The sequence below is a fragment of the Oncorhynchus nerka genome, linkage group LG17 (genome assembly GCF_034236695.1).
Source record: "Oncorhynchus nerka isolate Pitt River linkage group LG17, Oner_Uvic_2.0, whole genome shotgun sequence".
NCBI lineage: Eukaryota > Metazoa > Chordata > Actinopteri > Salmoniformes > Salmonidae > Oncorhynchus > Oncorhynchus nerka.
Genome location: NC_088412.1, coordinates 45,394,896 through 45,417,144, shown reverse-complemented (window position 1 = coordinate 45,417,144; position 22,249 = coordinate 45,394,896). Strand labels below are relative to the sequence as shown.

At 43.5% G+C, this 22,249-nt stretch overlaps 1 protein-coding gene across 1 annotated transcript in view; it reads left to right on the top strand.

Moving 5' to 3' along the window:
- pik3r3b (phosphoinositide-3-kinase, regulatory subunit 3b (gamma)) overlaps positions 1-21,748 on the top strand; it is a 301,873-nt gene extending 280,125 nt beyond the window's left edge. Inside the window, exons 8-15 of the mRNA XM_029686795.2 lie at positions 9,977-10,075; positions 13,665-13,845; positions 14,378-14,503; positions 14,784-14,926; positions 15,210-15,386; positions 16,421-16,495; positions 16,726-16,899; positions 19,938-21,748. Of these exons, the coding sequence (XP_029542655.1) occupies positions 9,977-10,075; positions 13,665-13,845; positions 14,378-14,503; positions 14,784-14,926; positions 15,210-15,386; positions 16,421-16,495; positions 16,726-16,899; positions 19,938-20,151 (1,189 nt within the window). The 3' untranslated portion in view covers positions 20,152-21,748. The remainder of the gene's footprint in view (positions 1-9,976; positions 10,076-13,664; positions 13,846-14,377; positions 14,504-14,783; positions 14,927-15,209; positions 15,387-16,420; positions 16,496-16,725; positions 16,900-19,937) is intronic.
- Positions 21,749-22,249: the final 501 nt, after the last annotated feature.

Here is a 22,249-nt window from a genome sequence, read left to right as displayed (position 1 = left end):
GTGCTTGAATGAATGGCCAATCATATTGCTCAAATACAAATAGCCTGACATTTATGTTTGTGGTCTTCAATAGTTTTCAATGGTAGACCGTGACAGAGCAGGTACATGAATTGGAATGCACTGAAAAGTTACTGATGAAATCCTCTGGCCCCATGTGTTTTTACTGTCCCTGTGCCAGCGGGCCATCGTTAATGTCAGACCTTGCATGCAAAATAAAATAAATGAATGTGCCAGAAAACAATAGGCTAAGTGGATTTCTACACATCGTTACCACGTTATATGAGACGTGCAAATGAACTCCCATAAAGGGGAGGTGCAAATTCATGTTCTCTCCCTCAGTGTGAAGAAATTTGACTGCAACCACAGCGCACACAACACACACACACCCAGGTACAAAGAGATGGGCAGACAGCAGTGTTTACCTGTTATCTCTCACTTTGTGAATGACAGGCGCCTGTCCTCCTATCAATAGATAGCTAGAAGATGGATATTCTTCATTCTATTGGGAAAGGGCTCTGCAGACGTTTTTGAACTAGCGAATTGGAAAGTAGTGTAGTTAATTTAAGTGGACAAAGTAGCTGGCTGCAAATGAGTCTGTAATCGGCTGTATAGTCAACAGCTGACGCTAGTGGAAAACACTGGGGGATTTTATATTATGATTTACTTTTCAATGTTTTAATTTGAAATGTAACGAAGTTACAGACCCCCCTAAATCCCCAGCTGTGCCCTGGACACCATATGTGAATTGATTACCCCCCATCTATCTTCAGAGTTCGTACTGTTAGGTGACCTAACTGGGATATGCTTAACACCCCGGCCGTCCTACAATCTAAGATAGATGCCCTCACAATCTCACACAAACTATCAAGATCGATTATCAAGATCACACAAATTATCATTATCAATTATCATATGAGGTACAACCCTAAATTCGTAACCATAGGCACCCTCTTAGATATCATCCTGACCAATTTGTCCTCTAAATACATCTCTGCTGTCTTCAACCAGGATCTCAGAGATCACTGCCTCATTGCCTGCGTCCGTAATGGGTCCGCGGTCAAACGACCACCTCTCATCACTGTCAAAATCTCCCTAAAACACTTCAGGGAGCATGCCTTTCTAATTGACCTGGCCCGGGTATCCTGGAAGGATATTGACCTCATCCCGTCAGTAGAGGATGCCTGGTTGCTCTTTAAATGTGACCATCTTAGATAAGCATGCCCGTTCAAAAAATGTAGAATTAAGAACAAATATAGCCCTTGGTTCACCCCAGACTTGACTGCCATTGACCAGCACAAAAACATCCTGTGGCATTCTGAATTTCCCCCGCGATATACAACTTTTCAGGGAAGTCAGGAACCAATATACACAGTCAATTAGGAAAGAAAAGGCTAGCTTTATCAAACAGAAATGTGCATCCTGTAGCACGAATTCCAAAAAGTTTTGGACACTGTAAAGTCCATAGAGAATAAGAGCACCTCCTCCCAGCTGCCCACTGCACTGAGGATAGGAAACACTGTCACCACTGATAAATCTACGATAATCAATCATTTCAATAAGCATTTTTCAACGGCTGGCCATGCTTTCCACCTGGATACCCCTACCCTGGCCAACAACTCTGCACCACCTGCAGCACCTTGACCCCCTGCCCCACGCTTCTCCTTCACCCAAATCCAGACAGCTGATGTTCTGAAAGAGCTGCAAAATCTGGATCCCTACAAATCACCTGGGCTAGACACTCTGGACACTCTCTTTCTAAGATTATCCACAGAAATTGTTGCAATCGCTATTACTAGCCTGTTCAACCTCTCTCTCGTATCATCTGAGATCCCCAAAGATTGGAAAGCTGCCGCGGTCATCCCCCTCTTCAAAGGGGGAGACACTCTAGACCCAAACTGTTATAGACCTATATCCATCCTGCCTTGCCTTTCTAAAATCTTCGAAGCCAAGTTCACAAACAAATCACCGACCATTTCGAATCCCAGTGTACCTTCTCCAGTGAGCAATCTGGTTTCCCGAGCTGGTCATGGGTGCACCTCAGGCAAGCTAGAGGTCCAAAACGATATCATAACCGCGGCTTCCTATTTCGCAACTAAGCCTCCTTCACTCATGCTACCAAACATACCCTCGTAAAACTGACTATCCTACCGATTCTTGACTTCGGCAATTTACAAAATAGCCTCCAACACTCTACTCAGCAAACTGGATGTAGTCTATCACAGTGCCATCCGTTTTGTTACCAAAGCCCCATATACTACCCACCACTGGGACCTGTATGCTCTCATTGGCTGGCCCTCGCTACATATTCGTCGCCAAACCCACTGGCTCCATGTCATCTATAAGTCTTTGCTAGGTAAAGCCCAGCCTTATCTCAGCTCACTGGTCACCATAGCAACGCCCACCCGTAGCATGCACTCCAGCAGGTATATTTCACTGGTCATCCCCAAAGACAACACTTCCTTTGGCCACCTTTCCTTCCAATTCTCTGCTACCAATGACTGGAACGAATTGCAAAAATCACTGAAGCTGGAGACATATCTCCCTCTATAACTTTAAGCATCAGCTGTCAGAGCAGCTTACTGATCAATGTACCTGTACTCAGCCAGTCTGTAAATAGCACACCCAACTACCTCATCCCCATATTGTTATTTATCTTCGTGCTCTTTTTTCACCCCAGTATCTCTACTTGTACATCATCATCTGCACATCTATCCAGTATTAATCTGCTAAATTGTAATTTTTTTCGCCTCTATGGCCTATTTATTGCCTTTACCTCCCTAATCTTCTACATTTACACACACTGTACATAGATGTTTCTATTGTGTTATGTACAAATGTTTATGTGTAACTTTGTTTTTAAGGCACTGCTTTGCTTTATCTTCGCCAGGTCGCAGTTGTAAATGAGAACTTGTTCTCAACTGGCCTACCTGGTTAAATAAAGGTGAAATAAATAAAAGAGAGTTTGAATACTGGTAGGCTATGTTTCAGTTGGATCTGTCATGTGTTACTCTCTGTTAGGAGCAGAGAAGGGGGCAATTAGACTAGGGAGGGGCACGGTTATTCAAATATCCAAACTGACTTTAGTATTCGATTATTTTTATTGAACCTTTATTTAACTAGGCAAGTCGGTTAAGAACAAATTATTATTTACAATGACGGCTTAGGAACAGTGGGTTAACTGCCTTGTTCAGGGGCAGAACAACAGATTTGTACCATGTCAGCTCAGGGATTCGATTCAGAAACCTTTCGGTTACTGGCCCAACGCTCTAACCACTAGGCTACCTGCTGCCCCAAATGACTAGGAGTGCATTCGTTTTCAAGAACAATGCTTTGTCTAAAATGTTATTATCAATGTGGCATTGCTACATAGCCTACATAAAATATATATATATATAATATATATATATAAAACATGTTTATAAAACGACAGTTTTAGGCTCCATGGGTAGCAAGGGAAGTGGGAGATTTCTAATCTGAAACGATGGAATTAAGTTGGCTAAATGAGCAGTAGGCTACAATGATCAACCAACAGAGAGGCTGTTGTTTCATATGAATGGAGTTGTTGTAGACAAGGGTGCCTCAAAATAGCCTCAATTAGCCTTGCTACTTTAGCTAGCTAAGTGGCTAATTAAGCTGGTTACTGATGGACTTCAGTGGCGTTAAAATGAGTGACTCGTTAGAAGCCTACCAAATTGCATCGGTAAGAGAGCTGTTCATTTGGCTCCTTTAATTGCATACTGGCAGGCTTTTTGCCAATTAACCTGCAGATAAATTACGAAAACATTTGATGACGATGGTGAATCCTCCTCACTGCAGGAAGAAAAAGGTAGGCTAGTGGAGAGAGAGGCTCACTCTGGTCTAAAATAGGATAAAAGAAAACTGATTGAATTGTTTTAAAAGCTAATGATACTAATATGGTATTTTCAAATTGATATAGGTCTACTGATTTAATCAAACGTGTTGACAATGGAGTAGTCAACTGCTGCTTTCTGTGCCTCTTAAAATGAAGTTTGAAGCCTGTGGAAGTCAGCAGACTCTTACAGGCATGCAGTCGAGATGGGCCACTACCAGATGGTATGATAGGTCAACTATGGCAGCAACAAGTTTAAGTAACTAGCGCAAGTCAGGTGGGGTGGGTGGTGCGGTGTGTGTGCGAAGGTCCCTGTTTGTCTTGTGTGTTGGTATAGTGCATATCTGAGTTTGTTTGGCGAGAAGGTGCCTTGAGTCGAGTCATGGGATCACATGAGTCAATACTCAAGCCACTCTCATGATCACGGAAGTCCCTTTCATTTCAGGCCTGCTGCTTTTTCACAATTCTCTCTCTTTCTCTCTCTCTCGGCTGTCTTATATTAACTGTGATATGTACTGTACAGTATGGCTTGGTGGCAAGGGGTAGAGAGGATGTTAGAAGGAAGAACCTTTGAAAGGTCCAATGCAGCTGTTTTTTTATCTCAATATTAAACCATTTCTGGGTAATAGTTAAGTACCTTACTGTGACTGTTTTCAATTCAAATGTTCAAAAAGAAACAAAAATAGCTTACCGAAGAGCAATTTCTCAAGCAAGAATTTTGCTCGGACTCTCTGGGAAGGGCCTGAGTGGGGAGGAGAAACTGAAAACTAGTTGTTATTGGCAGAAAGGTTTGGAACTCTTTCTTATTGGTATATAAACTAATTTACCACCTGGTGATGCCACCAGGCAGGCCAAAACTCGAAAACAGGCTGAAATTTCAGGTGGTCTTCTCAAACAGCTCTCAGACCAAAAAGGGCATTATCGTAATTTTCACAAATATACATACATGAAGCACAGGTAAATCCCATTTTTGACAGCACTCAGCCTTTAAAATGAACCTAATTCTCCAGTCGAGCAGTCTGTCTGTGTGTCTGTCTCCAGACCACACTATGCCTATAGAGCAGAGTCTCCCAGCCAGGCAGGTTTTAGCAGCTTACAGGCCTGCTTAGTGACTGGCTTTACTTGACCCCTGTTTCATCTACACCATGTGTAAAGTGCAGCTTAGCTTACCACCACCAGCCAAAGCTGACACACATCGGAGGCTGAAGCTGCACACACACACATGCGCGCGTAGACACACACACACACACACACACACACACACACACACACACACACACACACACACACACACACACACACACACACAGACCTGTCTGAGTGGGACTGTAGTGTGAAACATAGATGGACTAGAGCAGAGCTGCCTACAGAAAGTTAACATATACAGTGGGGCAAAAAAGTATTTAGTCAGCCACCAATTGTGCAAGTTCTCCCACTTAAAAAGATGAGAGAGGCCTGTGATTTTCATCATAGGTACACTTCAACTATGACAGACAAAATGAGATTTTTTTTCTCCAGAAAATCGAATTGTAGGATTTTTAATGAATTCATTTGCAAATGATGGTGGAAAATAAGTATTTGGTCACCTACAAACAAGCAAGATTTCTGGCTCTCACAGACCTGTAACTTCTTCTTTAAGAGGCTCCTCTGTCCCCCACTCGTTACCTGTATTAATGGTACCTGTTTGAAATTGTTATCAGTATAAAAGACACCTGTCCACAACCTCAAACAGTCACACTCCAAACTCCACTATGGCCAAGACCAAAGAGCTGTCAAAGGACACCAGAAACAAAATTGTAGACCTGCACCAGGCTGGGAAGACTGAATCTGCAATAGGTAAGCAACTTGGTTTGAAGAAATCAACTGAGGGAGCAATTATTAGGAAATGGAAGACATACAAGACCACTGATAATCTCCCTCAATCTGGGGCTCCACGCAAGATCTCACCCTGTGGGGTCAAAATGATCACAAGAACGGTGAGCAAAAATCCCAGAACCACACGGGGGGACCTAGTGAATGACCCGCAGAGAGCTAGGACCAAAGTAACAAAGCCTACCATCAGTAACACACTACGCCGCCAGGGACTCAAATCCTGCAGTGCCAGACGTGTCCCCCTGCTTAAGCCAGTACATGTCCAGGCCCGTCTGAAGTTTGCTTGAGATCATTTGGATGATCCAGAAAAAAATTGGGAGAATGTCATATGGTCAGATGAAACCAAAATATAACTTTTTGGTAAAAACTCAACTCGTCGTGTTTGGAGGACAAAGAATTCTGAGTTGCATCCAAAGAACACCATACCTACTGTGAAGCATGGGGGTGGAAACATCATGCTTTGGGGCTGTTTTTCTGCAAAGGGACCAGGATGACTGATCCGTGTAAAGGAAAGAATGAATGGGGCCATGTATCGTGAGATTTTGAGTGAAAACCTCCTTCCATCAGCAAGGGCATTGAAGATGAAACGTGGCTGGGTCTTTCAGCATGACAATGATCCCAAACACACTGCCCGGGCAACGAAGGAGTGGCTTCGTAAGAAGCATTTCAAGGTCCTGGAGTGGCCTAGCCAATCTCCAGATCTCAACCCCATAGAAAATCTTTGGAGCGACATGAAAGTCCGTGTTGCCCAGCAACAGCCCCAAAACATCACTGCTCTAGAGGAGATCTGCATGGAGAAATGGGACAAAATACCAGCAACAGTGTGTGAAAACCTTGTGAAGACTTACAGAAAATGTTTGACCTCTGTCATTGCCAACAAAGGGTATATAAAGTATTGAGATAAACTGTTGCTATTGACCAAATACTTATTTTCCGCCATAATTTGCAAATAAATTAATTAAAAATGCTACAATGTGATTTTCTGGATTTTTTTCCCTCATTTTGTCTGTCATAGTTGAAGTGTACCTATGATGAAAATTACAGGCCTTTCTCATTTTTTTAAGTGGGAGAACTTGCACAATTGGTGGCTGACTAACTACTTTTTTGCCCCACTGTATATCGAATAGCCTTCATTACTCAGAACAACAATAGACTGATGAGTTTCAGAAAAATGTTATTTGTTTCTGGCCATTTGAGCCTGTAATCAAACCCACAAATGCCGATGCTCCAGATACTCAACTAGTCTAAAAAAAAAGAAGTTTTATTTTTATTTTATTGCTTTTTTAATCAGGACAACAGTTTTCAACAACAGTTTTCAGCTGTGCTGACATAATTGCAAAATGGTTTTCTTATGATCAATTAGCCTTTTAAAATTATAAACTTGGATTAGCTAACACAATGTGCCATTGGAACACATGAGTGATGGTTACTGATAATGGGCCTCTCCACACCTATGTAGATATTCCATTTAAAAAATCTGCTGTTTCCAGCTTCAATAGTCATTTACAACATTAACAATGTCGACACTGTTTTTCTGATAATTTTTATGTTATTTTAAACAACCAAAAGGTTGCTTTTCTTTCAAAAACAAGTTAATTTCTAAGTGACCCCAAACTTTTGAACAATAGTGTATACCATTGATGTTGGAATTTTACATATACTTAGGTTGGAGTCTTTCAAACTCGTTTTTCAACCACTCCACAAATTTCTTGTTAACAAACTATAGTTTTGGCATGTCGGTTAGGACATCTACGTGGTGCATGACACAAGGAATTTTTCAAAAAATTGTTTACAGACAGATTATTTCACTTATAATTCACTGTATCACAATTCCAGTGTGCCAGAAGTTGACATACACTAAGTTGACAGTGCCTATAAACAGCTTGGAAAATTCCAGAAAATTATGGCATGGCTTTAGAAGCTTCTGATTGGATAATTGACATCATTTGAGTCAATTGGAGGTGTACCTGTGGATGTATTTCAAGGCCTACCTTCAAACTCAGTGCCTCTTTGCTTGACATCATGGGAAAATCAAAAGAAATCAGCCAAGACCTCAGAAAAAAAATTGTAGACCTCCACAAGTCTGGTTCATCCTTGCGAGCAATTTTCAAAACGCCTGAAGGTACCACGTTCATCTGTACAACCAATAGTACGCAAGTATAAACGCCATGGGACCACGCAGCCGTCATACCGCTCAGGAAGGAGATGCGTTCTGTCTCCTAAGAGATTAACGTACTTTGGTGCAAAAAGTGCAAATCAATCTCAAAACAACAGCAAACGACCTTGTGAAGATGCTGAAGGAAAAAGGTGGAAAAGTATCTATATCCACAGTAAAACGAGTCCTATATCGACATAACCTCAAAGACCGCTCAGTAAGGAAGATGCCACTGCTCCAAAACCGCCATAAAAAAAAACAGACTACGGTTTGGAACTGCACATGGGGACAAAGATTGTACTTTTTGGAGAAATGTCCTCTTGTCTGATGAAACAAAAATAGAACTGTTTGACCATAATGACCATCATTATGTTTGGAGGGGGAGGCTTGCAAGCCGAAGAACATCATCCCAACCGTGAAGCACGGGGGTGGCAGCATCATGTTGTGGGGGTGCTTTGCTGCAGGAGGGACTGGTGCACTTCACAAAATAGATGGCGTCATGAGGAAGGGAAATTATGTGGATATATTGAAGCAACACCTCAAAACATCAGTCAGGAAGTTAAAGCTTGGTCGCAAATGGGTCTTCTAAGTGGACAATGACTCCAAGCATACTTCCAAAGTTGTGGCAAAATGGCATAAGGACAACAAAGTCAAGGTATTGGAGTGGCCATCACAAAGCCCTGACCTCAATCCTATAAAACATTTGTGGGCAGAACTGAAAAAGCATGTGCAAACATGGGAGGCCTGCAAACATGACTCAGTTACACCAGCAGTGTCAGGAGGAATGGGCCAAAATTCACCCAACTTATTGTGGGAAGCTTGTGGAAGGCTACCCGAAACATTTGACCCAAGTTAACAATTTGAAGGCAATGCTATCAAATACTAATTGAGTGTATGTCAACTTCTGACCCACTGGGAATGTGATGAAAGAAATAAAAGCAGAGATAAAAAGTTCTCTACTATTATTCTGACATTTCACATTCATAAAATAAAGTGGTGATCTAACTGACCTAAGACAGGGAATGTTTACTAGTATTGAATGTCAGGAATTGTGAAAAGCTGAGTTGAAATGTATTTGGCCAAGGTGTATGTAAACTTCCGGCTTCAACTTTATATATGATTTTTAAAGAAAATCTGGTTAATTTGCATGGCCCAATCTAGTCGTCAGTCAGTGTCTCTCTGGCTAGTTTGGGTTGTGTTTCATGCTCTTATTACTCAAAATATTTAATGCCGCACTGTTTACAATGCATTACACACAAACACACATACACACTCAAACACACAAAACCGAATGTTACCAAGTGTGCATAGTTAGGAGAGGGTTTAGGGATTTTGGCAGTAAATGAACCCCCCTCTTCATCTAAGCCTGGGGCAGCAGTGTTCGAGTAATGCTGTGTCATGTCAAATAAACTCCACACACTGCCCCACATCCCCTTTACACACATACACACACATAGGGCCCCAGCTGCTCCGGCAGGCTGAAGTTAACCCCCGGCGTCCAAGAGACGGCCAAGGAGATGTCAGCTGACTGGAGGTGGGAGGCTGATTTCTCAGCATGACGAGGCTTACTGCCCACACTGGCCAAGACATACAGACCGATAGGCAGACAGACAGACGGAGGGAGGGAGGGATGGAGGGTGAGCAATCTGCTCTGCAGACAGACAGGAAAGCCCCTAAAGCCTGTCTGGGATACAGACTGGAGCCATTTAGGATGTGTGTGTGTGTGTGTGTGTGTGTGTGTGTGTGTGTTTCGTTTTAAGGTAAACCATCCCAACATGTCTCCACTGTCCATACGGTTTCAGCTGAGAGTTGGGACACAGGCCTCTGCCTGCAGCCAGTTCACGCACACACACACACAACAATGTGTGCCAGTCTCTCCTGTCTCAAGGGCACCAATGTGTTGAGGAAGTGAGGGAGGGACGGAGGGTAAAGTGTATATTCACTGCCATAACTACTGGGAAAGTTGAGCCTTTCTTGTAAATGTCATCTGGCCACTGCCTCAGATGTGTAACCTCTCTCTCTCTCTCTCCCCCCTCTCTTCCCTCTGTCCATCCCCTTATCTTCCCCCTCTCCATCCCTCTCACCATCCCTCTCTTCAGGGAAGAGGTGAATGATAAGCTGAGAGACATGCCTGATGGGACCTTCTTGGTTCGGGATGCCTCCACAAAAATGCAGGGCGACTACACACTAACACTGAGGTAGGTTAACACACCTCACACTAACAGTGAGGTAGGTTACCACACCACACACTAACAGTGAGGTAGGTTACCACACCTCACACTAACAATGAGGTAGGTTACCACACTACACACTAACAGTGAGGTAGGTTACCACACTACACACTAACAGTGAGGTAGGTTACCACACTACACACTAACACTGAGGTAGGTTACCACACTACACACTAACAGTGAGGTAGGTTACCACACTACATACTAACAGTGAGGTAGGTTACCACACTACACACTAACAGTGAGGTAGGTTACCACACTACATACTAACAGTGAGGTAGGTTACCACACTACACACTAACAGTGAGGTAGGTTACCACACTACACACTAACAGTGAGGTAGGTTACCACACTACACACTAACAATGAGGTAGGTTACCACACCTCACACACTAACAGTGAGGTAGGTTACCACACTACACACTAACACTGAGGTAGGTTACCACACCTCACACTAACAATGAGGTAGGTTACCACACTACACACTAACAGTGAGGTAGGTTACCACACTACATACTAACACTGAGGTAGGTTACCACCACACTACACACTGACAGTGAGGTAGGTTACCACACCTCACACTAACAATGAGGTAGGTTACCACACTACACACTAACAGTGAGGTAGGTTACCACACTACACACTAACAGTGAGGTAGGTTACCACACTACACACTAACAGTGAGGTAGGTTACCACACTACACACTAACAGTGAGGTAGGTTACCACACTACACACTAACACTGAGGTAGGTTACCACACTACACACTAACAGTGAGGTAGGTTACCACACTACACACTAACAATGAGGTAGGTTACCACACCTCACACATTAACAGTGAGGTAGGTTACCACACTACACACTAACAGTGAGGTAGGTTACCACACTACACACTAACACTGAGGTAGGTTACCACACCTCACACTAACAATGAGGTAGGTTACCACACTACACACTAACAGTGAGGTAGGTTACCACACTACATACTAACACTGAGGTAGGTTACCACCACACTACACACTAACAGTGAGGTAGGTTACCACACTACACACTAACAATGAGGTAGGTTACCACACTACATACTAACAGTGAGGTAGGTTACCACACTACACACTAACAGTGAGGTAGGTTACCACACTACACACTAACAGTGAGGTAGGTTACCACACTACACACTAACACTGAGGTAGGTTACCACACTACACACTAACACTGAGGTAGGTTACCACACTACACACTAACAGTGAGGTAGGTTACCACACTACACACTAACAGTGAGGTAGGTTACCACACTACACACTAACAGTGAGGTAGGTTACCACACTACACACTAACACTGAGGTAGGTTACCACACTACACACTAACAGTGAGGTAGGTTACCACACTACACACTAACAGTGAGGTAGGTTACCACACTACACACTAACAGTGAGGTAGGTTACCACACTACACACTAACACTGAGGTAGGTTACCACCACACTACACACTGACAGTGAGGTAGGTTACCACCACACTACACACTAACAGTGAGGTAGGTTACCACACTACACACTAACACTGAGGTAGGTTACCACACTACACACTAACACTGAGGTAGGTTACCACACTACACACTAACAGTGAGGTAGGTTACCACACTACATACTAACACTGAGGTAGGTTACCACACTACACACTAACACTGAGGTAGGTTACCACACTACACACTAACAGTGAGGTAGGTTACCACACTACATACTAACAGTGAGGTAGATTACCACACTACACACTAACAGTGAGGTAGGTTACCACACTACACACTAACAGTGAGGTAGGTTACCACACTCACACTAACAGTGAGGTAGGTTACCACACCTCACACTAACAGTGAGGTAGGTTACCACACCTCACATACTAACAGTGAGGTAGGTTACACACTAACAGTGAGGTAGGTTACCACACTAACACTAACAGTGAGGTATGTTACCACACCTCACACTAACAGTGAGGTAGGTTACCACACTACACACTAACAGTGAGGTAGGTTACCACACCTCACATACTAACAGTGAGGTAGGTTACCACACTACACACTAACAGTGAGGTAGGTTACCACACCTCACACTAACAGTGAGGTAGGTTACCACACTACACACTAACAGTGAGGTAGGTTACCACACCACACACTAACAGTGAGGTAGGTTACCACACTACACACTAACAGTGAGGTAGGTTACCACACTACACACTAACAGTGAGGTAGGTTACCACACTACACACTAACTACCACACTACACACTAACAGTGAGGTAGGTTACCACACTACACACTAACAGTGAGGTAGGTTACCACACACTAACAGTGAGGTAGGTTACCACACTAACTAACAATGAGGTAGGTTACCACACTACACACTAACAGTGAGGTAGGTTACCACACTACATACTAACAGTGAGGTAGGTTACCACACTACACACTAACACTGAGGTAGGTTACCACCACACTACACACTGACAGTGAGGTAGGTTACCACACTACACACTAACAGTGAGGTAGGTTACCACACTACACACTAACAGTGAGGTAGGTTACCACACTACACACTAACAATGAGGTAGGTTACCACACCTCACACTAACAATGAGGTAGGTTACCACACTACACACTAACAGTGAGGTAGGTTACCACACTACATACTAACAGTGAGGTAGGTTACCACACCTCACACTAACAGTGAGGTAGGTTACCACACTACACACTAACACTGAGGTAGGTTACCACACTACACACTAACAGTGAGGTAGGTTACCACACTACATACTAACAGTGAGGTAGGTTACCACCACACTACACACTGACAGTGAGGTAGGTTACCACACTACACACTAACAGTGAGGTAGGTTACCACACTACACACTAACACTGAGGTAGGTTACCACCACACTACACACTGACAGTGAGGTAGGTTACCACACTACATACTAACAGTGAGGTAGGTTACCACACTACACACTAACAGTGAGGTAGGTTACCACACTACACACTAACAATGAGGTAGGTTACCACACCTTACACTAACAATGAGGTAGGTTACCACACTACACACTAACAGTGAGGTAGGTTACCACACCACACACTAACAGTGAGGTAGGTTACCACACTACACACTAACAGTGAGGTAGGTTACCACACCTCACACTAACAGTGAGGTAGGTTACCACTACATACACCACACACACTAACAGTGAGGTAGATACACACTAACAGTGAGGTAGGTTACCACACTACACACTAACAGTGAGGTAGGTTACCACACTACACACTAACAGTGAGGTAGGTTACCACACCTCACACTAACAGTGAGGTAGGTTACCACACCTCACACTAACAGTGAGGTAAGGCATCAGACACTTCACTCAAGAGTTTATGTATGGAGGAATTTTTTTTATGAGGTAGTAGTCGTTAAAGGTATTATTAAAATGTATATTCTTTTAATTAATTTACAGGAGTCCAAATGGTTCCAGAAAGCCCTCTTTCATACATGCATCCTCTCTCTGTCGTTTTATTCTCTGTAGGAAAGGGGGGAACAACAAGTTGATCAAAATCTACCACCGGGATGGGAAGTATGGTTTCTCCGACCCCCTGACATTTGGTTCTGTGGTGGAGCTGATTAGTCACTACAGACATGAGTCTCTGGCCCAGTACAACACCAAGCTAGACGTCAAACTCATGTACCCCATCTCACGCTACCAGCAGGTAGGCACACACACAGACTCTTTTTCTTCTCACTGTCCTCATCCTTTACTCTCTTTCTCTTCGGGACCTATCTTCCTCCTCTCCCTGCTCTTCTCCTCCTCCTCTCCCTGCTCTTCTCCTCCTCCTCTCCCTGCTCTTCTCCTCCTCCTCTCCTGTGCATCCCCAGTCAATCTAATGAGTAGTGCTGGGGATTGTTCCCTTCCTTCCCAGGCAAAGTGCCTATACAGCAGGATTCACAGCATGGTGAAATATAACCCTGCCTATTCTTCTCTCTCTCACTCTCTCTCGTGGTTCCCGTGCTCAACCAGTCATTACTCAAAAGCCTTAGCGTGGAGAATTCACCCCCCCTTGCACCTAGAGAAAGGCATCATGGGTCATGAATTAATCAGGAAGCCTCCCTCTGTAAGCACAATCAGACAGGCTTATTCCCAACTCCTGTTCCTCCTCTCTCTCTCTCTTCCGCTCGCTCTCTGCACTTCATATCAATGTATCTCCCTCTAATCTTCCTTTCATTCTCTTTCCTTCCTCTTAGGATCAGCTGGTGAAAGAGGACAACATTGACGCGGTGGGGAAGAAACTCCAGGAGTACCACAATCAATACCAGGAGAAGAGCAAGGAGTACGACCGGCTTTATGAGGAATACACCAAGACCTCACAGGTACCGTACACAACACACTATTACTGTTAGCCCGCCATACCACACACACCTACCCTGCACCCGCATCGCCAAACCCAATACAGACCCAGTAGCTAGCTGACACCAACTATGTTCTATTTTATGACTGTGTCGTCATCGTGTATGACTGTGCCAGGCTGATAAATCGAGACAAATAGACGAGACAAATAGACGTAGACTTTATTCATTGGACAATCCCACCGTTTTCAGGCTGATGAATGGAGGACTGATTGCCCCGATGTCTTTGTTATAACCCTCTCAGGAGATTCAGATGAAGAGGACGGCCATCGAGGCCTTCAACGAGACCATCAAGATCTTCGAGGAGCAGTGTCACACGCAGGAGCGCTACAGCAAAGAGTACATTGAGCGCTTCCGCCGGGAGGGCAACGACAAGGAGATCGAGAGGTATTCAGGGGGCTTTTCTTTTCTTTTTCATCGGCTCAGACCTGCTCCAATTGGAATACACTCTCTTTGTCATCAGGCAAAGTCATGTTTGTGTACATCAGAGAATGTGGTGTCTAGATGGACCTTAAGTGTTGAACAGAATGTTAGGTTGTGGGGTTGATGGGAATAGTGATGAATAATGATAATAGTAGTGCACTAGTGCACATACGGTATGCAGTGTCCTGACCCATCCGCCCCCTCTCACCCTCCGCTCCCTCTCTCACCCTCCGCTCCTGATCTACAGGATCATGATGAACTATGAGAAGCTTAAGTCTCGTCTAGGGGAGATCCACGACAGTAAGATTCGTCTGGAGCAGGACTTGAAGACCCAGGCACTGGACAACCGAGAGACGGACAAGAAGATGAACAGCCTCAAACCTGACCTCATCCAGCTCCGCAAGATCAGGGACCAGTACCTTGTGTAAGTAGTAACCCATACAGGAAAGGGTTAAGATGCAGTTATCGTATAGGACCAGTACCTTGTGTAAGTAGTAACCCATACAGGAAAGGGTTAAGATGCAGTTATCGTATAGGACCAGTACCTTGTGTAAGTAGTAACCCATACAGGAAAGGGTTAAGATGCAGTTATCGTATAGGACCAGTATAGGACCAGTACCTTGTGTAAGTAGTAACCCATACAGGAAAGGGTTAAGATGCAGTTAGATAGGACCAGCAGTTATCAGGAAAGGGTTAAGATGCAGTTATCGTATAGGACCAGTACCTTGTGTAAGTAGTAACCCATACAGGAAAGGGTTAAGATGCAGTTATCGTATAGGACCAGTACCTTGTGTAAGTAGTAACCCATACAGGAAAGGGTTAACAGAGTAACACCAGTGTCTTGGGTAAGTAATATATGATGGAGGAAAGAGTTAACCTTGTAGGTGTATAGTAGGGACACATACCTTGTGTAAGTAACCCAGACTGCAAGGAGTTCATACCGGGTTAACTGGAGAACTGCCATATTTGTATTTATTTAACTAGGCAAGTCAGTTAAGAACAAATAATTATTTACAATGACAGCCTAGGAACAGTGGGTTAACTGCCATGTTCAGGGGCAGAATGACAGATTTTTACCTTGTCATTTTGGGGATTTGATCTAGCGACCTTTCAGTTACTGGCGTAACGCCCTAACCACTAGGCTACCTGCCGAACCACTAAGCTACACTAGGCTGTATTACAAGTCTGTGTATCATCTGAGCTAAAGGCAGGCTCTTTATAGGGAAGTCCCTGGGCTGCCTGGGGAGAATAACATTACCAGATTCATTCAGAAGGGTTGTGCGAGTGCTATTAATTCAATACCTTTTGTTGTCTGTCCTGTTCAATGGAGGAACGATGCGCATAATGAAAGAAGCGCTTTAACTTTATTTAATTTTCCCTCTCTCTCTCTCTCTCTCTCTCTTTCTCTTCTCTTTCTTTCTTTCTCTCTTTCTTTCTTTCTTTCTTTCTTCACCCCAGCTGGCTCAATCACAAAGGAGTGCGACAGAAACGAATTAACGACTGGCTGGGGATCAAGAACGAGAACACAGATGAGTAAGTGTTCAGAGCCCGGCCTCGCACTGCAAGGCTCACACTTATCTGTACCATGGACTTCACATTGGCTCATTCACTATAGTCTTTTCACTATACTCATGTTTGAGGGATATAGATTTGAGCAAAATCGTCCTCATTTGATATGTTGGCTCCACCATATATTAATCATCTAAAATGAATCTCCGCTAGACCCTATGCTTATCTCTCTCCCCTGTCTCCTGTGTGTGTAGAGGGTACTTTGTGAGTACGGAGGAGGATGAAAACCTGCCCCACTATGATGAGAAGAGCTGGTTTGTAGGAGACCTGAACAGAATCCAGTCTGAAGACCTTCTACTAGGCAAACCTGACGGAGCCTTCCTCATCAGGGAGAGCAGCAAGAAGGGCTGCTACGCATGCTCCGTAGTGTAAGTACTCAAGTATATTCTATCAATAATATAAGCCTGCTCCGTAGTGTAAGTACTCAAGTATATTCTATCAATAATATAAGCCTGCTCCGTAGTGTAAGTACTCAAGTATATTCTATCAATAAGATAAGCCTGCTCCGTAGTGTAAGTACACAAGTATATTCTGTCAATAAGATAAGCCTGCTCCGTAGTGTAAGTACTCAAGTATATTCTATCAATAATATAAGCCTGCTCCGTAGTGTAAGTACTCAAGTATATTCTGTCAATAAGATAAGCCTGCTCCGTAGTGTAAGTACTCAAGTATATTCTATCAATAAGATAAGCCTGCTCCGTAGTGTAAGTACTCAAGTATATTCTATCAATAATATAAGCCTGCTCCGTAGTGTAAGTACTCAAGTATATTCTATCAATAAGATAAGCCTGCTCCGTAGTGTAAGTACACAAGTATATTCTATCAATAAGATAAGCCTGCTCCGTAGTGTAAGTACTCAAGTATATTCTATCAATAATATAAGCCTGCTCCGTAGTGTAAGTACTCAAGTATATTCTATCAATAATATAAGCCTGCTCCGTAGTGTAAGTACTCAAGTATATTCTGTCAATAAGATAAGCCTGCTCCGTAGTGTAAGTACTCAAGTATATTCTATCAATAATATAAGCCTGCTCCGTAGTGTAAGTACTCAAGTATATTCTATCAATAAGATAAGCCTGCTCCGTAGTGTAAGTACTCAAGTATATTCTATCAATAATATAAGCCTGCTCCGTAGTGTAAGTACTCAAGTATATTCTATCAATAATATAAGCCTGCTCCGTAGTGTAAGTACTCAAGTATATTCTATCAATAATATAAGCCTGCTCCGTAGTGTAAGTACTCAAGTATATTCTATCAATAAGATAAGCCTGCTCCGTAGTGTAAGTACTCAAGTATATTCTGTCAATAAGATAAGCCTGCTCCGTAGTGTCAGTCTCTCTGTATGTACTACTGATTGAGTCTCTGCGATGTTGATATGCCATGGTAAGTTTTGGTGTGTCAATAAACTGCTCTTATACAGTGCGGTTGGAAAATATTCAGATCCCTTCCCCTTTTCCAAATATTTTTTTTTTACGTTAGAGACTTATTCTAAAATGGATTAAATACAAAAATACCCCATAATGACAAATCAAACAAAACCGAAATATGACATTTACATAAGTATTCAGACCCTTTGCTCAGTACTTTGTTGAAGCACCTTTGGCAGTGATTACAGCCACGAGTCTTCTTGAGGAGTTTCACCCATTCTTCTCTGCAGATCGTCTCAAGCTCTGTCAGGTTGAACGGGGAGCGTTGCTGCACAGCTATTTTCAGGTCTCTCCAGAGATATTAGATCGGGTTCAAGTCTAGGCTCTGGCTGGGTCACTCAAGGACAGTCAGAGACTAGTCCCGAAGCCACTTCTTGGCTGTGTGCTTAGGGTCGTTGTCCTATTGGAAGGGGACCTTTGCCAGACTGAGGTCCTGAGAGCTCTGGAGCAGGTTTTCATTAAGGATCACTCTGTACTTTGCTCCGTTCATCTTTCCCTCGATCCTGACTAGTCTCCCAGTCCCTGCAGGTGAAAAACATCCACACAGCATGATGCTGCCATCACCATGCTTCACGGTAGGGATGGTGCCAGGTTTCCTCCAGACGTGATGCTTGGCATTCAGGCCCAAGAGTTCAATCTTGATTTCATCAGACCAGAGAATCCTGTTTCTCATGGTCTGAGAGTCCTTTAGATGCCTTTTGGCAAATTCCAAGCGGGCTGTCATGTGTCTTTTACTTCAATCTGGCCACTCTACCATAAAGGCCTGATTGGTGGAGCGCTGCAGAGATGGTTATCCTTCTGGAAGTTTTTCCCATCTCCACAGAGGAACTTTAGAGCTATGTCAGAGTGACCATCGGGTTCTAGGTCACCTCCTTGACCAAGGCCCTTCTCCCCAGATTATAAGGGAATAAGGCAAGACCCAAATGCAGACATAGGAGCCAGATAGTTGAGCTCCGATATCTATTATACCAAAAAGGGGTAGGCAAAAGGCAGGTCAGGGACAGGCCAGAGTTAATAAACCAGTCCAAACAGTACCAGGCGAAAGGCAGGCTCGAGGTCAGGACAGGCAGAGGTTCAGTGAACAGGTCCAAGTCCAAACAGTACAAGGGGACAGGCAGGCTAGAGGTCAGAACAGGCAGAGTGGTCAGGCAGGCGTATTCGGCATCAGGACAGGCAAGGTTCAAAACAAGGAGGGCTAGGAAAAGACAGAGACTGGGAAAAATAGGAGCTAGGAAAAAGGCTGGTTGACTTGGCAAAACAAGACGAACTGCGACAGAGAGACAGGAAACACAGGGATAAATACACCGGGGACTAATGGGGAAAACAGGAGACACCTGTGGAGACACAAATACAGGTGAAAAAGATCAGGGCGTGACACAGATTTGCCCAGTTTGGCCGGGAGGGCAGCTCTTGGAAGATTCTTGGTGGTTCCAAACTTCTTCCATTTAAGAATGATGGAGGACACTGTGTTCTTGGGGACCTTCAATGCTGCAGACATTTTTGGTACCCTTCCCCAGATCTGTGCCACGGCACAATCCTGTCTCAGAGCTCTACGGACAATTCCTTTGACCTCATTGGCATGGTTTTTGCTCTGACATGCACGTCATCTGTGGGACGTTATATAGACAGGTGTTTGCCTTTCCAAATCATGTCCAATCAATTGAATGTACCACAGGTGGACTTTTACCACAGGTGGACTCCAATCAAGTTGTAGAAACATCTCAAGGATGATCAATGGAAACAAAATTAATTTTGAGTTCCATAGCAAAGAGTCTGAATACTTATATAAATAAGTTATTTTTTGTTATTTGTTTTATATAAAATCTACAAACATTTCTAAAAACCTGTTTTTGCTTAGTAATTATGGGGTATTGTGTAAATTAATGAGGAAAACAATTTCAATCCATTTTAGAATAAGGCTGTAACGTAACTTGTGTGTTTTGGCTCGTATTAACACCTCCTATCCTCTCTTTCTACAGTGTGGAGGGCGAGGTTAAGCACTGTGTGATTTACAGCACGCAGAGGGGCTACGGCTTCGCTGAGCCTTACAACCTGTACAGCTCTCTGAAAGACCTGGTCCTGCACTACCACCAGACCTCCCTTGTCCAGCACAACGACTCGCTCAATGTGCGCCTGGCCTACCCTGTCTACGCACAGATGCCCTCATCCTCCGGCCCTGCCCCACGGAGATGAGCACCCCCCCCACCCAGCCCCAGGATGGATGAGGGGACAGGGGGTGGGGGGGTAACTATTACCCAGAACCTGAGAAAATACCTGAGATGGGGGGAAAAGTGGGAAACACTTGCTGCGACACACACGTCAGCCACCTTGGAGTTATATATATTTTTACTAGAACAATTGGAGGGCATTCTTTCTAAAGACTGCTTGATTTGCACAAGGACGTTTTAAATGTTTGTGAATGTGAAAAAACTGAAGGAAAAGAGAAGAGCAGAGTTTTAGGTGACCCTGCTGCAACCTAAACTCCAGCCAGGGCTCTTTTACAGATTTAACGACAACATGAAGACGCTCAATTTTAAGGCTGTCGTCCGTCTGTCGCCCCAATTTTTTCTTTTCTTTTTTTCTTTCCTTTTTCTCTTCTGGTTTTGTTCTCTTTCTTTTTTTATTTGGACAATTTATTTTGTTCACCGCTTGTTTGCTAAATGCAAGAGATGATGATTATAATGATGTCGAGTGTATGTTCTCTGTCCCTTTCCGAATCAGAAGCAAAAATAATGTAGCATAACAGACAAAAGATGCTTGTTCAGTGTCCCTCCATATAGACTGCTGCTGAAGGGTTGGGGGGGAGGGTGAAGGGAAGGGAGGGAAGAGTCGAGAGGGGTCACAAGTGAGAGAAAAGTGTTTTGTAGTCTTAAAAGAAGGAAAAAAAAGCTTGATTTTATACTAACCATAGATGGAGAGTGAGTTTGTTTTCTTGATGGCTGGATCATATTTCCTTTGACACATTGTAAGTCATGTCGTTATAGTCACCTACAGAGACCAAAGTTGGCATGGGCAGAAACAAGTCCATTGTGTTTTTATTAGTCTGTATGAATGGAGAAGATTGAAAAAGAGTGGTTGCTTTGTTTAATACCACACACGAAACAGAGTTTGGGCCAAGTGCTCGTGCACTATAAGCTCTGAGGGGATGGTACGCACAGACGGAGATGGTCGGTAGGTTTGACCGTCTAGACGGCGGTCACGGGTCGGGGTAGAAGCACTTATCTAAGAGGAGAGCCCAGCCAAGGCGGCACCGTACGGTTTGACACCAAAACTCCAAAACTACGGAGAAACAAACGACCTTAGAACCTGAAACATGTTTTGTTTTAAACAAAATATTATTTGTAGTATATACTAATGTCTGTTTGAAACAAACGGGGACTTTATGTATCGGTTACGGAACCTTTGAGATAATAGGCTTTGAACTGTTTTAGTGTACACGAAGCTGGTAAGGGAGGGGGGAGTTTCAAGTTGAAGACGAATGCATTTGATGATGATAAAAACTTGAAGAAAGTGCAATCCAACAATGTATTATGATTATTTAGGTTAGCAGTCACCCGGAGAGCTGAACGAACCCAGCTTCCAGACAGACTCGCAGGAGAGATAATCAAAGTGCACATTGAAGCTTTTGAAGATATATTGCTTTTCTTTTCTTTCCTTTTTTTGTTTTGTTTTTGTTTGTTTTTCACTCAAACTTCTTACCGGTGCTTGACTTTGAGACCAGTGGAAACATTTCTGTTGAAAATAAAATATTATAACATCGCACAATAAATATTGACAAAATGACAAACAACCACAATGTGCAATTTTCCAGTCTATTCGGTCACCTCTACTCCCTGATATGAAACTCTCTATTCTGATTGGCTGTTGTTTGGCTACTGTGTTACCATTGGCTCTCCTTGCTGCCTATCTAACCAGCAGCCCCTGAGACAGACAATGGACCAGTGATGTCAAATATGGTGGATGAATGAAGATAGTTCACTCAGGCCGTTTACCATTGAAAATAAATTGACAATTTCTGGTCTACTTAACTGGGTGTTTTCATAGACACCAATAGACATTCATTTTCTTTCATTGAACCAGAAAATCTCATCCATCTCTGAGTGTCCCTGGGGTCCTGTCTCTCCCAGACAGTTGTCCCCTCCCTGCCTGTTAATCTTAGGCCATATTTAAGGCCTTGTTGACAGGAGAGGGTAGTGCTGCAGCAGAGGGGTGATTTAGTGACCCTGGAGTAGAACAAACACAGTGATTTTTAATCGAGCCTACTCCAAATTTGCACCTTACTACTGGACAA